Here is a 16,219-nt window from a genome sequence, read left to right on the forward strand (position 1 = left end):
TTATTTCTTACCTATTCTTTTTTTAATAGCCTTCTTCCTCTTTACAGCCCTCCCATATCTGTAAAGAACATTTGCGTAACTTCCTGGCTGTGTTGCTGAGCTGTGTGAATGCGTGATTACAGGGGTCACCACCTTTCCATCCATCTCAAAGTCCTGTCCCTCTTCTGATTTGGATTTCCTTTCCTGGGTGTTGGTGGCAGGGCTTTTATGTTGCTTGCCACGTGAAGGAATGTCAGTGCTTTAAGCATTGATATCAGTTGTCTTCCAGTTTCTGTTGAGCACCTGTACTTTTATTGGTTAGGATTGCTTATTTTTCAGTGAAGCCTGATATTAGAAACCTATGATTATAGGGAGGTCTGTGTTTTCGCTTTCATCATCTGACTAATGCCTAGTTCAGAAATTTATATAAGTGACTTGGTGCTTGCAGAAGGGGAATAGAGTTCCAGAGCATTCATCAGTTTAGTGTCATTTGGTTTTGTTCTGGATCTCTGAATCCTCTGTGCTCGTGAGGCCTTCCAGACTTGCATATTCATGCTCATGTGCCTGCCAATTTGTCAAACTAATTAGTAAAGTGAATTCAGGTAACTGCAGTAGTTCATTCCGGCTTGCTTGTTTGCTGTACCCTGATTTTGTTTTAATAGTTTTTTCTCAATCTACCTTAATTCTTCTGGCAATCTCCACTTCATGTCACGTGAACTATCCATTTGGTGTTTGAAAGCCAAAAGGCTGGGAAACACTGCATGGAACTGGACTGAGTAATAATAGGGTAAAATAGTATGAATGAGGAAAGTGATGAAAGTTAATGTAATGTCTAAGTCCAAATTGACCTTTTTATTGAATGTGAATATAATGGGTTTTGGATGCCTTTTCATCAATATCTTGAGAAGTTGTTGCTTAAATTCTGGAATATAAAGGTTAGAATTTAACTGTCTAAGTTTTGTCACAGAATCGTTGTACTTCCTTGCACTGAGTGAGGCACCAGGATATATTTTTTGGTCTCAAACACGAGCATGCCTGGCTGCAGTTCTGTTTGTAATTCCATATGGCTGTGGCCTCCACTGGGCTAGTTGATGATCATAGTCAATTTCACAGCAGCCTTTAGCAGAAGTTAAATTAGTTGACCAAAACAAGAGTCTGAGGAGAGCTTTTATGACCTTAAAACAAAAGAGTCATGTTATAGTTGCTTTGGTAGAAGGAAAAACTCCTTGTGACAGTGAGATTATGTTCTGGTTTTATATATGTAATAGGCTGTAGACATAATGAGGTTGAATTAAGCCTTCACTGCCTTCATGGTTCTAGAGTACTTGGGATTTGGGCTTTCTTTACCAATGACTAATAGCTGTACAGTTATTCAGAACTTCAGTTTGTCTCAATTTAAGACTTTTTTTCATGTGATTTTCCTGAATCCCTTTATTTAGCACTTGACCAGTTCACACAGCTTTAACAATTATAATTACAAGACAATCTATGTAATGGATAAAAATGCTGGATATCTAGCAAAACTAAAGTGGTACAGTAGTCTGTAACTGGGCTTCTAATGTCCGTTTCTGAATTCTGTCAGCACTTTGACCTCTGTGCGATCTGATCTACCTCATTTTGACTCTTTAAAGGAAAGAAATGCAAAATGTGAACAATGTTATGATGAATAAAATATTTTATCTGTTAAAAGTTTTTTTTAAAAGCCAATTAACAAATGTTTTCTCAAACCTTTCTTTTGTCACTAAGGAAACATGCAGTTGCTGAAATAGACACCATACAACTTTTGAAAGATGCAGTTCTGAAAACAGGAAAAAAAAAAATAGGTTTGGGTAGATCTGACCTATATAACTTCCTAGTAAGCACTAGATGTGCATCAGTACTTCACTTGCTTGTCTCAAGGTTAGTTAAGGGAACGAAAAAAGTTTGAGTAAACATTTACTTGTCGTGTGATCTGGTGTCATACCCACTTTACTGTACAGGATTTGGAAACTAAATACTGTTAAACCATTGTATCATGTGACTTAGTTGTTCAGCAAGGAGCTAAAATCCTGAAGTTCAGGATGTTACAAAAAGTTTCAACTGCGTGCTTGCACAGGAGCCCCCTATCAGGCTGCTAAACCAGGTGATTTGGAAACTTGTTGACATGGTGAGTCTCTTGTCTTCTGAATTAGACAAGTCGCTGAAGTCAGATCAAGGTCACTGTTAGATCTTTAAATATGCTTTGACCATGAGAGCTTCAGAAATGATTCTTTTTTTGCTGTGTTCTCACTGATCTGTAAGCTTGAACAGATAAGGCAGGGGAGGATTACAAAGCTTTTCCATGCAGGCAATGAGTTGGGGCACGCCTTACAGCTTGAATATGGACTATGCTTCTGTGTCAGTTGTTACTGTGTTACGCTTCATGTTCAGAGATAAACTCTGAGCTCTTAATAATACTGTCCTGCTAATATTTTGTGAAGCCTTCAGTAAGGTGTTCTACATCTGTTTAGCAAGCTGATAATCTATATTTTGCTTTATTTTGGCATAAGGAGGTACAGATAGACCTGTGCTACAGAACTAATATTCTCTGTTTATGCAGTATGTCCTAATGGGACATGGTCACTGTGGAAATGAATTAAATGGATTATCCTGGTCTAGGAATTACATGTTTCTTTTGAAAATTTGTGGTGTGTAACTCATACATGGAGTCATTATCTAACCAAAGTGAACTGTCAGGTAGTTAAATCTCTTGTTCCTGCTCTACAGAACTCCTTGCTTAAAATGTATTGCTTCTTTAACTTTAGTATATGAGAGAAAGCAGATCGTTGCTTCCCGGTTTGCTTCAAAAAAGTCCATGGAGTTCTAAGAGACACTTGGAAAACTTGTGTTCTGAGATGCTGGTAGCATCTAGTAGTTGCTCAAGGCCTTTTATTGATCATTTCCTCATACTAGTAGTGCACTCCTAGTCTCACTGCTGATGTGGTGTTGGACCACCTAAAGATTTCCAGTTGAGAGACTAGCATTTTTTGGTAGGGATGTGCTGAATTTGTTGCAGTATTGTTTTGCACTTTACCCCTATAGTGTTAAAAATTTAATGCCAAAGTGCTTGTCGAAAAGATGTGATCGTATGCCATCCCACATTGATTATAGAAGTAAGGTATGCTTGCCAAGCTCTTAAGCATCATAATTTCCAAGGCTTCTTAGCAAGAGCCAAGACTTCTAACATTTTCACTCAGCACTGCCAGTAGTAGTAGCAGCTATGAGACGCACTGTGAATGGACATAATGTAGCCGTACTTCTTAATCCCATTTTGCCTGGAAGTGTTCCAAGGGAAATGAAAACTTAGTTGCAGTGTTAGCAAAGTAAATAAAGCACACATTACTCCAGTGCTTTTCACCAGTGTAAAATGGTCAGGAGATTAAAATTGTCTCATGCATATGTGGAAGTAGGCTAAATGGGTGTTGTACAATCAACCTGAATTACCGCGCATCCCAGGCAGAGAGATCCCTATAGAAGAACCGAGTACTTCTCAAATGTTTTTCCCTGGTTAGGGTTTTCTTTCATCGGCTTCATTTTTTTTTCCTAATGCTCTTAACTAAATTCTCTTCATTTAGTTGAAAGCTGATATACAATCCTTTGTAGTTCAGTTTCAGGCGTTGAACCATTACTACACTGACTAATTACAATCAGCTTCTGAAATGGAGTTTCCATTTCTTGAGGAAAATCATGTTTCATATTTATCTGGATTTACTATATACAGTGGCAGGCTTTAGAATGCTTGGATTCAGCTTGTTATTCTTGAGACTTTTTCACAATACAGCCAAATGTCATTAGAAAGAATAACCAGGCAGATCATCTGGTCCAGTTCTCATTGCTCTGGATGACCATAATGTTTTGTTTTGAAATGTGACTTAGAGTTTTTTGTTTTTTTTTTTTTTTTTAGAGAGATTGCCCAAACTACTCAGCAGTTTGCGTAGATGACTTTGGTAGGAACCAAGAAGTAGGCATATTGAGCAATTCCTGAAATAAAGCTGGCTTATAGTCGAATAAGAGCTTCTGTAAGCCATATCTCATATGAATTTCTACATTGTATATTTTAAATATTGGGTCTGGTTGCTTTTGCTGTTAAAACTGGTTTCTAATAACTCCTGAAAGTGCCTACCTAGGCAAGTCTTTTCAGCTCCTAAGGGTACAAGATTCATGTCCTGGTGTCGGATTCCAGTGTAAATAGTGCCCTTCTTACAAGTCAAATATTTTATCAAGTAATACTACATACTGTGCTTTTCCAGTGGAGTCAGTTTAAGTTTTTTGTACATCATAACTTTAATGAATTTTAGAAGGCAAAAAATATAAATAGTACTTAAAGTATTGCTATCATTGACATGCCAGAGGAAGATGTTTTATTGGCACTTAATTGGAATGACAGCTTTAAAATGTGTAGTTTCTGTATCACCTCCTTACGTAGGGAATGAAACTTGTCCTATACTGACCTGTTACATAATGACTATGGTCCACAGCCCACCTATAATAACTTCATAATGCATTGTTATAAAGCTGAAAGTGTCTGGTTTCCACCAGCATCCTGACACTGGGAAGGTACAGCTCGTAGTTCTTGAACCAAATGTGAATATAGGATCTTTTATTTGCAGTCTGTAAATATTTTACTTCACCTGACAAAGCTTGGAATCCTTTGTGAGAGTGCCAAGGAATTTGTCAGCTTTATCAGTAGTAACAATCTTCCAGACAACTGTGCATTAGTTTCCCGCAGTCATGGTTTAAAGTGGAAGTAAAATGTCTGTATGGCTCTTTCAAGCCCCAGCTACCACTGGGCTTATGGTGAAGCTTGATATATTATTTTCTTTACCTTCACTCTATTGCTGTGGAGCATCTTAGTGTATTGACTGCATCAATATTGATAGAAATCGAGTCTCTTCCAGAAGACAGCTAGTCACTACCTCATCCACAGACTGTATGAGGTCCTTGTCCTAAGGATTCTGTGCCTAGCAAAGGCAAAATGCAGCTTTCTGAACAATAAGGTGTTAAATCTTTGCAGTGATGTACTAGTACTTAGCACAGCTTCTTAAATAGCATTTCTCATGCATGCCTCTCACTTAACAGTAGGTATCTGGAATGTGCAGAAGGACATTAGAGGAGAATATTCAGGTTCAGTGCCAACTTCAAGTATGGGAGTTCACATCTGAGACTTGCAGAAGTAAAGGGTCTTCTCATACAGCTTGGGTGGTAAAGTAATGTTCCCCCAGCTGCACATAAAGCAAGACAGTACTATGATGGGAATGCTAGATGTGGACTGGAAGGAAAAATATGCATGGAAAGCTTTCTGCTCATCCTCAGTGTTAAACTTAAATTTTTATACCAAGTTGACATAGCAGACATTTAAGGGTTGATCCCATGGTCTGCTTGGCTGTGATGGAAGGTATATATCTACAAGTGTATATTTGCTTTTATGGCACTTAAATGTTTTTACCTGTATAATGAAAACCTAGTAAAGAGCCTTTATCTACTTAATAGTGCAGTAGAGCTTGACTGATATTTATTAAATTTGATTGAATGAATGAGGAGGTAGGAAGAATTAACTGCATGAACTCCTTTGGTATGCTGCAGAGATGTCCTACCTGAAAGGAAAGCCTAAATCAATTTGCAGTATTTCTGTGAAATTAAATAATGCAGGAAACTAATAGGACTGTAAGGTGTTCTTCGGATTTCAGTTCAGCTACATACCGACACCTCAGGATATCGACACGTGATAGCTTCTGCTTTGGTTGTTAATTCTGCTATTTTGGTTGTTGCTAAAGAATCAAGTGATGTTTCCACTTCAGAGAAACTTAAATGTGCACATGTACAGTTCTTATTTTATCTTCTGTTTTGTCCTCAAACTTTGATTCCAGGAAAAATGAGAGGTAATAAACCTAGTTTTTAGCTAGCTTTCTAGACTGTGACAGGGCACCACTGGCTCATGCTCAGCAAAGAGGGCTAGTGATATCCTGGGCTGCATGAAGAGTGTTCCCAGCAGGTTAGGGGAGGTGGTCCTTCTGCTCTGCTCAGCACTTCTGGAGTGGTGTGTCCAGTTCTGGACTCTTCAGGGCAACGGAGACATGGATGTACTACTGGACAGAGTCCAGCAAAGAGCTGCTAAGGTGATTAAGGGGACTGGAGCATCTTTCATGAAAAGCTGTCTGAACACGGATCTGGGTGGCCCTGCTTAATAGGAGGCTGGGCAAGATGACCTCCAGAGGTGCCTTCCATCCTCAGTCATTCTGTGGCTCTGTTTGCTGCCTGTTTTTGTTGAATATTCCCCTATTTAAAAAGGAGGCAAAGTGGGGAAAGCATTTCCTACTACAGCAACTAGAAATTAAACTGCTTAGGTGCTGATTTGAGTTAGTTCTCTGACTAAAGTTAACCATTGTACTGATAGTTGTCTTAGAGTTGACAGCAAGAGGAGCTCATGCAGGTGACAGCTAAGCAGAGAGCTTGGAAGCAATAAGATACGTGTTACGGAATCAAGTTACTTTTAGAACTTCGTTCTGCAAGCATATCCATTTTGAGGGTGATCACTTGATCACTTCTGTATGTTCAAAAGTATAACTTACTCCAATTGATGCTTGTCTCACCAATGCTTACTGATGATTAAGATTCAAATTTGTACAGTTCATGCTAACACTGAATAACTTTTTGTTGCAGGTGGTATGGTCAAGAAAAGGATTACAATGTTCTAGTTATGGATCTTCTTGGTCCCAGCCTTGAAGACCTTTTCAACTTCTGTTCTCGCAGGTTTACGATGAAAACAGTACTTATGCTAGCAGACCAGGTATGTGTAAATCTTACTGTGAGGAAGTTAAAAACCCTGAATTATTTTGTGTAATGTGGTTCTATTTCAGTTGGTTAAATGTGTTAAACAGTGTTCTACATGGCTAAACAAACACTGGACCTCTGTAGGAACACAGTAATGTTAGGCTTCTGTGTGCTGTGGCCTACAAAATGAACTTGTAGTGGGAGTGCGGTGGAGATACCAACTAACTCCCTGATGCTTTGCATCCAAGAAATAAAGTTTTAAATGGATCTCAGAAGTACAGTTTTGAACTATGCAGGCAAATGAGAGTGGATTAGTTGCCAGCATTAGTCATGGGGGTGGTGGTAGGAGGTCTGAAGCAGCCTGCCCTTAGGGGTGGTCTGATTCAATGAAGTTGTTCATGTTGGCTAGCTGTGTTGACAGGTGGGCAATGTGCAAGACTATGGGTCTGTTCTCATTGAATTTCACTCTGCTCCCAAGGTCCTGTAGTTCCTAGTACTAGACCATGAGCTAGTAAATAGTGGTTTGTTTAAGAAGGTTTGTGGTTGAGATGCCACCTCAAACATAACGAAGGCCTCGCAGGTTTGTTAATTAAGACATCAGGAGTGCGTATTAGTTTAGTTGAAAAATACCAATTGCTAGCAAAAGACTTTTGTCATGATACCATGCATGGTATTTGACATAGCCGCTTGCTATTTAGCATAGAGCTCACTTGTACTGTCTTCAGTTACTTAAAGGCAGTAAGGGATTTGTGAGTAGAATTTTCAGTGGTAGTTTAAAGTTCATCTAATATTACGTAATTTATGTTAGTACCAAGATGTCACTTGGCCAGATGCTTGTAGAATCCCAGGCTCATGGCCAGGGAAGCTCACAGCAGTTGTATGGAGACAAGGTCAGCTGTCCCTTTTCTCAGCTGCTTTAAGTGACTGGTATGTTTGCTCTAGAAAGAAGCACTTGCCTGCTTGCTTAGCTAGAGTCAGGATATTACAGTGATTCTGGAGAATCTGGATAGTTCTTGTCTGGTATTCCTTTGTATGGTAAATGCTAATTAGTCATCTGGGAGATACAGCTGGAATGTAGGATGTCAGTGTATGAAACTGGCTTTCAGGCCATAGTACAGTAGAACAGCTGCTAAGGATATGATGTTTTAGCAGTTCCATTCGCTAAAGACTGCATGAAGTGTTTTAATAGCTGAAAAGCTATACCATATAAACTTGTGTGCTGTGGTCTCACGTACAGGAAATAGCATGACCATATATGATGCTACAGTTATAGTAGAACTTGCCTTTAGCAGCTGCTGTTCTTGGATTGCAATAATCTAGGATAGTGTGGGCCACAATAAAGTTGTTACTTGCTCTACAAAAAATACCTGGGAAAGTGATGCTTAAGTGAATAACAAGCTGAATAAATAACTGGGGTGGGGCATCGTGTGGAGAGACAAACTTTAAAATTCTCATGGTAGGTATAGAAAAGCCTTGTTTGAACTCAAAAAAGCACATTACTCTTTAATGGGATGCTGTAGTTAGAAGATGAACTTGAATGTATGGGAAATAATTTGAGGTATTTAATCTTCAAGCTCCTGACAAAGATTATGGAAATTTAACATCTAAAAAGATGAATTTATTTAAAGAGCATATAAAAGGCTTTATTTTCATCAAATAAATTATAAACTTACATTGCAGAGGAAGGTACCACTAAAAAGTCATGCTTTAATTGAAGGTTTAAGTGAATTGTATTTTTACTGAATCTCACCTGTTCTTGTTGGTGTTTTGTTTTTTTACAGATGATCAGTAGAATTGAATATGTGCACACAAAGAATTTTATACACAGAGACATTAAACCAGATAACTTCCTAATGGGTATTGGGCGTCACTGTAATAAGGTTAGTCGAATGTTGTGTTTAAAAGATCCAAAGAGAATGGCTGTTACTTGATTCACGCTCCACAGCCTTGTTAAAATTCATTGCTGAAACTGATGTTTTGGATGCTAAACCATGATTCTTTGATGTGAGAACTTGGATTTGTGTCCACTGCTAAATACAGTGGCATACGCATGGGTTTCTGACCTGCCCTGTGTGACAGACTTGATTGCAAGATGTTTTATAGGCTTGCAGCAAGATCATAAACTAACCCTAGAGAATGCTTTGTTACTTTTATCACTGATGGAGTTTCATTATTGAGATGACTGTTGTAATAGCATTTTTTTTCTCAATGATAAAGTCAAATCTATGGCTTTGGGGATGACTTCCTGGGATGAAAAGAAAGTACCAACGTGGGATCTCCTGACCTACCAATCATCAGGGCATTAAATCTTACAGTAACAGACTGGTAAAAAGAACTCTTCAGCCGCCAGAATTGTGGATAAGACTAATAGTCAACATGTAGATCAATTGTCTATAAACGAATCTATGCCAATATGTGAATGGAAAACTTTAGAGTACCTGATTATGTTGTACAACAAAAAACTCATTATGTGAACCAAATAATGGTGGAGGAGGGGTGGGCTGAAGTTGTTACACGTTTGGGTGGGTAAACATAGTCAGTAGTGCATGTTTGCAGTTGGGGGGGAAAAGTTTTCTTCTATATAAGGTTTTATTTTTAGTCCTGAGTGAAATATGCTTAACCTGCAATTTGTATGTCAAGCTCGGGCAGACAGGCAGCATTGGCAATGCATTAAGCATGCTACTTAATAGAAATTAACTTCAGAACAAATGTACATGAACAAGCTGTTTATTGGAAGCAAGATTCCCGCTTATTTTCTATATATACCATTAGAGAATGTCTAATCCCTAGGCACTACTAGTGTTTAAAATGTTTACCTTTGTTTGCCTGTATGAATGCCAACTTCAGGGCCATGAACATTAGAAGGGGAAAACCTGATTAATATGTAAGGTAACTGCTCTTGTCTGAAGAGGTGCAGTGCACTGAATGTTTAGATACAACCATTGTTGGAAAAGCTTATAAGCCTAATTGAAAGGTAGCCTTTTTGTAATCTTGTTACTGTTAAACTTTGCTCATTCCCGAGTTTCATACTTTCACTCTGTAGAGCTCCTATTTTTCTCTGCTGTGTCAAGCAGTTAGGCTCCTTAATTTTCTGGCAATACTTGGAATAAAAATAAAGCTTGATTTTTTTTTTTTTTTTTCCTAGTTCTAGTTTCTGTTTTCCAGTTCTTTTTGGACCATTTTTCTATGCTTTTGCATAGTCATGCTAGGTTGGCATTGCTGCCCTCTCTTTCATCTTGATGTGGATTAATGGCCTAGAAGGTGCTGCTGTGCTTATTTTAGTGGAAGAACACATTAGATTTCCATCAGCTGGAAAAAAGCCTATACATTTTTTTTTTTCTTTTCCCATTAGTATATTAACTAGAGAGCCATGCGGTGTTACGGTGGCAAATACTTTGTGAGCATGGGCTTTGTTACAGATACAGGGGTTTAGAGATCAGAGACACTTGACAGAAATGTGAATCAATAGGTTAACATGAGCAAAAGGAGAATTGGGTTGCTTCAGTTTGGAACTAGGTGTTTTATCTAAGGAACACTTGCCACCACACACTATTTAATTTTCTAAAAGTATATATTTTTTAAAGATGACTGTGCACAATTTAAGGAAAATATCAGCCACAAATACTAGAATAGCATGGTAATCTTGTTCCAGTAGCTTCCTGTCAGTTATATTAAAAAACCAAACTTTTTTCAAATTTTATTTTCAAATTTTAATTTGGTGACTGGGAGATATTTGGCTCCCACTTTAAAAGATGAATTTTCAGCTCTGCTAGAAATAAGCCCTGCATGCTTATGAAAGTAAACTTTAAGGTGACTAAATGCCTTCTACCTCTTCCTTACTGAAGATTTACTTTTTCTAAATGTATTTTGGGGGAAGGGCAGTTTGTGGAACCAAAGGATGCTTTTGTAAGCAAAACCTCAGTTTCCTCTTTTAATAGAGCCAAATGTCACCATTGTTATCCCTGGTAAGGCAGTGCCATTTTGGAGTGGCTCGCAGTTGAAATTTACCTTGCCACATCTTTCAAATTTTCTCGTTGCAAAAAAAATAATTAAAAAAATAAAAGCATACATAGCTTTTGGAAAACTACAGTGCTTGGTGGAAGAAGGATGGCATTTGGCTACCCTTGTTCTTTCTCGAATGCCTCGGTGTTGCCTGTCTGCGCCGGCCATTGTTGCAATGTAAGCAATACTGTTTGATGCACTGCCACCCTCTATTGTTTGTTCAGTGTTTAGAATCTCCAGTGGGGAAGAGGAAAAGAAGCATGACTGTTAGTACTTCTCAGGACCCATCTTTCTCAGGATTAAACCAGGTCTGAACTGTCTCCTATTCCAACCTCAACCCCAAATTCATGTGCTTTTTTGTTTGGTTTTGTTTTGGGTTTTTTGGTTTTTTTTTTTTTTTTTTCCTGGAGAATGTAGACCTCGCAAAAGCACCTCTTATGTTGGCATTATTCAGACATACTTGGCAAACATGTAACATTACTAAGATGTTTCCCTGTGGCGCTTGTTTAAATTGTGAAATTATTTCTAAACTTGGTTTTAAGGAGGGCTAAATGTACATGCTTGATTTCAGATGCAGAAGCAGGTTTTATTTTTATCCTTTAAAATGGAAAGGTGAGCTCTTGGATGTGTTGAAAAATAGATGTGCCACCCAAATGAAATAGCAGGGCTTCTGTGCACAGCTGTCTGCTTGCCTTCCTGTAGGGTTCCCGGTGTCTTTGAATGCCCATGCAGCAGTTCTGCTGTCACATCAACAAGACTTTCCCATGCAGTTTTTGTTCAAAATCTTTCCAGACATGTGACGAGACTCTCAGACGCTCATTTTCATCTGTTTTTCTTATAAAATTAAACTACTCCAATAAGCTTGAAGAATTATGAGCTTATCGAGTGCTAAATGTAGTGCTCCTGACTCTTCAAAAGAAGATGAATTGGAAAGAAATGAAGACATCTGTCTGTTTCTAGCAGGACAACTGGAAATTGCTGAATATGAATCATAGCTGAGGAGTTTTGCCATACCATCAGTCTGTAGCTTTCCACAATAAGTCTTCAAGTATTAAAGCTTAGACAGCTAGCTCCTGTATGCAGGCTGACAGGTTTCTGTTGTCTGCTTCAGAAACTTGCTTATCAGTTAAGGCAGAGACTTTGATCTACTTCTCTAGTTGCTCTTGGCAGAAATCTTGCCCTACTTCTCCAGTTTCCTGCTGATCATGCAACAAACAGAATTAAGGTGGTGTGAGGTTATCTGTGGAAATACTTCTGTTTGCTGGCTGACATTGGTATTTTCCGTATTCATCCAAATCAAGCTATAATCTTCCACTGTCTCTTTTTGAGGTGGACTTACTCATGTGCCTTCTGCCCATCCAGAATGGAAAATACAGAATGAGCTGAAGATGGCAAATGGAATAAACTTCCCCAGAGAAGTCAGTGCTGTCAAATAATACCCAATACACTTGACTAGTGTAAAGCAGGACTATGTTTATGAATTAACTCTATTTTTGTTTTTTCTCTTTTTTTTGAAGAGGACCACCCATACGTCTTGAAGAATACAGAATTACCTTTTTCAGATTTAATGGTTAGAGCTTGTAGCAGCTGTGGAAGAGCCAGAACATCACTTAGTAATTTACTTCTCTAGCTCCTGAAGAAAATAATCTGACAAGTCTTTGCTAAACAAAGAACTAGACACCACCTGCTTGTGTATTAGAGGCGTAGTTTCAATGTTAACTATATTGAATCATGATCTGTGACTTTGTTCCTTTGTAACATTAATGGCAAGATCCAGAAGATTACAGAAAAGAAAGAATGAAGGCTTTAAATTGTTAAATTTTTTGTTACTAGGTGTGCAGTAAAAATGTTGCATTGGTAGCATTTAGTTTCCATCCCTCTCCAGGCACAGCATTTTACTTAATCTAATTGACAAAGACCTTGTGAAAGAAGTTATTGCAAACTGTACATCAGAGATTGTCATCAGATCATGGACCTTTAATCAGAAAATAGAGGATTGTGTTTGAGGTCAAGCTTTGCAGGAAAGTTGCATTTGCAGTACAGTAATCACATATAAGCTTTATACTGTCTGCTTTAGGAGTTTAATATCAAAATTGCTAAATTCCTGGTAGCTTGTGGACACTTCCATGCTCACTAAGCAAATAACTACCTCTAGTGGTAGCTGTAGTGTGTGCAACAAAAAGACCACTGCTACCTTTCCCAAACTGTTGTCTGAAATGTAGTTTAAAAACCTGTTTTACCTCCTTTTGCTCAAAGCGTTCTGGGCTTTCAGGGTGATTTTCAGTAGGATAGTGTGTAGAAAGCAAATGTACAAAAACTTTGTTGCATGTAAGTCACAGCACAACTTCAGCTTAAGGATTTCTGCTCTAACATCAGCTGTATAAAGAAGGTTTAAGGGTTTTAGCTTTGTTCTTTTACCTTATATAGACTACTATAGTTAGAAATTCTTCAACCAGAATTATAAAATCTACTGTGCAATTTGGAAACTTTCATTGTCTTGCATTCCTCCATGTTAAGTGTCATGTTACAATTCACAGCAATTCCAGTGTACTGGAGTGACCCTGCTTCGTTCTTGAATGCAGCTATACCTGCATATAAGTCTCAATACTTCTTTGCATTTAAAGCTGTATCTTCTGGTCTGGAATCACCTTCAAGGTGATGCTGGATAGGTTTTTACTGAAGACGTCTTGATCCTTATCTCATCTTTCCATCATCTCCCCTCCCCAGTTACTTTTGCAGTATTCATTAATTTGTAGGGGTTGTAGTCCCTGATCCTGTAGCATTAATCCAGCGTTGGAAACAGCTCAGCCAGATGATAAGTAGATTGAAGACCGATTGCTAGAACTTGAAATGATCCTTACGTACTTATGCCTCAGCTGTTTTTTTTGCCTAGTCCTGAAATCTTGTCGCAAGAAGGTACTGTCTGTATTAGCATTTGTAGATAGGCCGGCTGCTAGCACACTAACTGGCATGCACTCTGTTGTTGCTAAATACCAAATCATTGAGGAAGCTTCATTATTAGAAACCCAAATTGGATTCCATGTATTGGGCTCTGGCTCTTCCTGGCTGTATTAATACCAACAGCAAGGGTTTCATGCTGCTGTGGTCATCTTCTGGTAGTCTTAAGAAGAGCATATGATTGAAAGCAAGATGTCTTGTTTGCTGTTGGAGGTTTTGGCCTTATGCTCTGCAAAACGGCCAGTGTTCTTTGATACATAGAGAAGAATACAGGATGTGCATCATTTGCATTAAGCTGCTGAGCTGCCGTTAACTATCTGTGCGTGTAAACTGCTCTAGTGTGAGTGGGTTTTTGTGAAGTGTATGCTCACAGAATTAGTTTTTTCCCAAATTGTGCACTGTCATTACTGAGCTAATGTGATACAAGCTACAGTAGTAAGCGAAGACAGTTGTAGAACTAAGCTACAGATGCTGAGTAGCACAGTCTAATCTGTTCCACTGGATTGAAAAAAGGCTTGAACTAATTCACTTGAAGCTTTTGAATTTACTAGTTAAAACTAGTAGTGACTCTGCACTGTTACTTTGCTTCCTCTTAACTGTAGGCTGTTACATTGTGTGGATGTCTGAAACTGTAGCTAATGCCTAGTGAAAGTGGTTGGGGGTTCCTTGTATACAAATACAATGTGTTTTTATTTTTCTTTAAGTTATTCCTTATTGACTTTGGTTTGGCCAAAAAGTACCGGGACAACAGGACAAGGCAACACATACCATACAGAGAAGACAAAAATCTCACTGGCACAGCTCGATATGCCAGTATCAACGCACATCTTGGCATTGAGCAGAGGTGAGTTCAAGGAGATTACCGTTGTACTCTTTGAGGTTGCAAGATGACCTTATTTGTAAGCTTCTGAGACTTCTAAACTAAATTTCTATGAGTAAGTGTATATATCTCTCTGCAAGTGCTTTTCCATTTGGCTGCTTATGCAAGATGAGGAAAAGAAGATCAAAGCACCTAACTTGCTTCTTGGAGAGATGCTGTCTTGCAAGCAAGGGCTAGATGTTCTGTGTACTTCCTTTTTTTTAGGACAAGATACACTGTTATGTGGCTTTGTCAGAGGACCTTCACAGATACAACTGTGCCTTTTTCTGATTGTGTTGGTACCTGTTAATGCCACTTGACTGGCTTGAGATGCAATTCCATGGCCAGAAAGGGTATTCCAAAAGCTGGTGTTCTATGACTTCCCTTCAAGTTATCAAATTATTGTTAATCCTCTTGCTTTCCAGTGAGACTTTGTGATCCCACGACTGCTTCACTCATGCTGTTTTGGTTTCTGCTTTAACAGTAGTTGCGGCACTGCGTATATATGTGTACATGTCTATATATATTTGACTTCTGCTTAATCAAAAAACATACTGCTAGTGTCCAGATCAAAAGAATATTGTTGTTACAGTATCCTAGCAGTACTCTGTTGGAGAATAGCACTTCTCGTTCTTTAGAAGTTAATGTTAGTCCCTTGAGTCATGAAATGATAGCTCAAATCTGTTCCTTGTTTGAGTGCCTGAATAATATATTGTTTAAGTATAATAACTCCAGCTTTGTTTGCTATGTGATGCTGAGGTCTCTAAGACATAGCCAAAATTCCCTGACTGTCTATGCCTATGACTTTGAATTTAATCAAGATAGCGATGACAGAATTTCTAGTGGCCAGTGTTGACAGAACATGCAGCTTGGTGCTTTAAGTTGTTCCATGTTTCCTCTTTGCTTTAACTTCCTTATGGTTCCTTAAGAATATTTTGTCTGTCAGTAACATTATTTAAGTTTGACATGTGGATCCAGTAGGGTAAATACCAGGTGGTGTAACTTCCAATGTAAATACGTTTTGCAGAATTTAAGCTTTTCTTTTAAGGGAATAGCCATGCTAGCCCTTGTAGTGAAGGGAGGAAGCTGCAAAGGATTACTGCTGTTGAATTCGATGTAGTTTGGTATATGCTAAAAGTTATTAACCTGTCTATATCAAGACAACAGTGAAATAAACAATATATTCCTGTAATCAAGAGGAATCAGGCCTGAAGCTTATGGCAGAATGTTGCAACTGTTAGTGCTATAGTTGAACTGTTATACAACATGTTTTCCAATATGTAATGACAGCTATTCCTAAGGGACTGTTGGCAGTGTTCTCCATTTCTTGATTCAGTAATGGGGAGTATCATCCCGTTTTCCAAGTTGTGAAAATCATTTTTATCAGCATACATTCAAATGTAATATATCCATTAAAGATTGCAAAACTAAAAATTTCCTACTAAAAAATAAAATCATTAAATTAACGAATGAGCTAGATGGGGAATGGAAGCTGTTAATCCCTTGTCTGTTTACAAATCTACCACTGTCTTTTCGGAAAACTTAGTTTTATGGCCCCATACTGGTTCACTGGGTTCTGTTGACAATTAAAACGCACAATTTTAATAGAATCAGTGAGCTTTGCAGGCAGGA

General features: G+C 38.3%; 1 protein-coding gene across 4 annotated transcripts in view; it reads left to right on the plus strand.

The window, feature by feature from the left end:
- LOC118157887 (casein kinase I) overlaps nucleotides 1–16,219 on the plus strand; it is a 35,733-nt gene that overhangs the window by 6,531 nt on the left and 12,983 nt on the right. For 3 of the 4 annotated variants that reach the window (XM_035312402.1, XM_035312404.1, XM_035312403.1), the window contains exons 3-6: nucleotides 6,658–6,784; nucleotides 8,550–8,648; nucleotides 10,995–11,078; nucleotides 14,433–14,572. In XM_035312402.1, the coding sequence (XP_035168293.1) occupies nucleotides 6,658–6,784; nucleotides 8,550–8,648; nucleotides 10,995–11,078; nucleotides 14,433–14,572 (450 nt within the window). The remainder of the gene's footprint in view (nucleotides 1–6,657; nucleotides 6,785–8,549; nucleotides 8,649–10,994; nucleotides 11,079–14,432; nucleotides 14,573–16,219) is intronic. The other variant, XM_035312406.1, reaches the window with a different exon arrangement.

This window comes from Oxyura jamaicensis (genome assembly GCF_011077185.1).
Source record: "Oxyura jamaicensis isolate SHBP4307 breed ruddy duck chromosome 13 unlocalized genomic scaffold, BPBGC_Ojam_1.0 oxy13_random_OJ106579, whole genome shotgun sequence".
Classification (NCBI taxonomy): Eukaryota; Metazoa; Chordata; class Aves; order Anseriformes; family Anatidae; genus Oxyura; species Oxyura jamaicensis.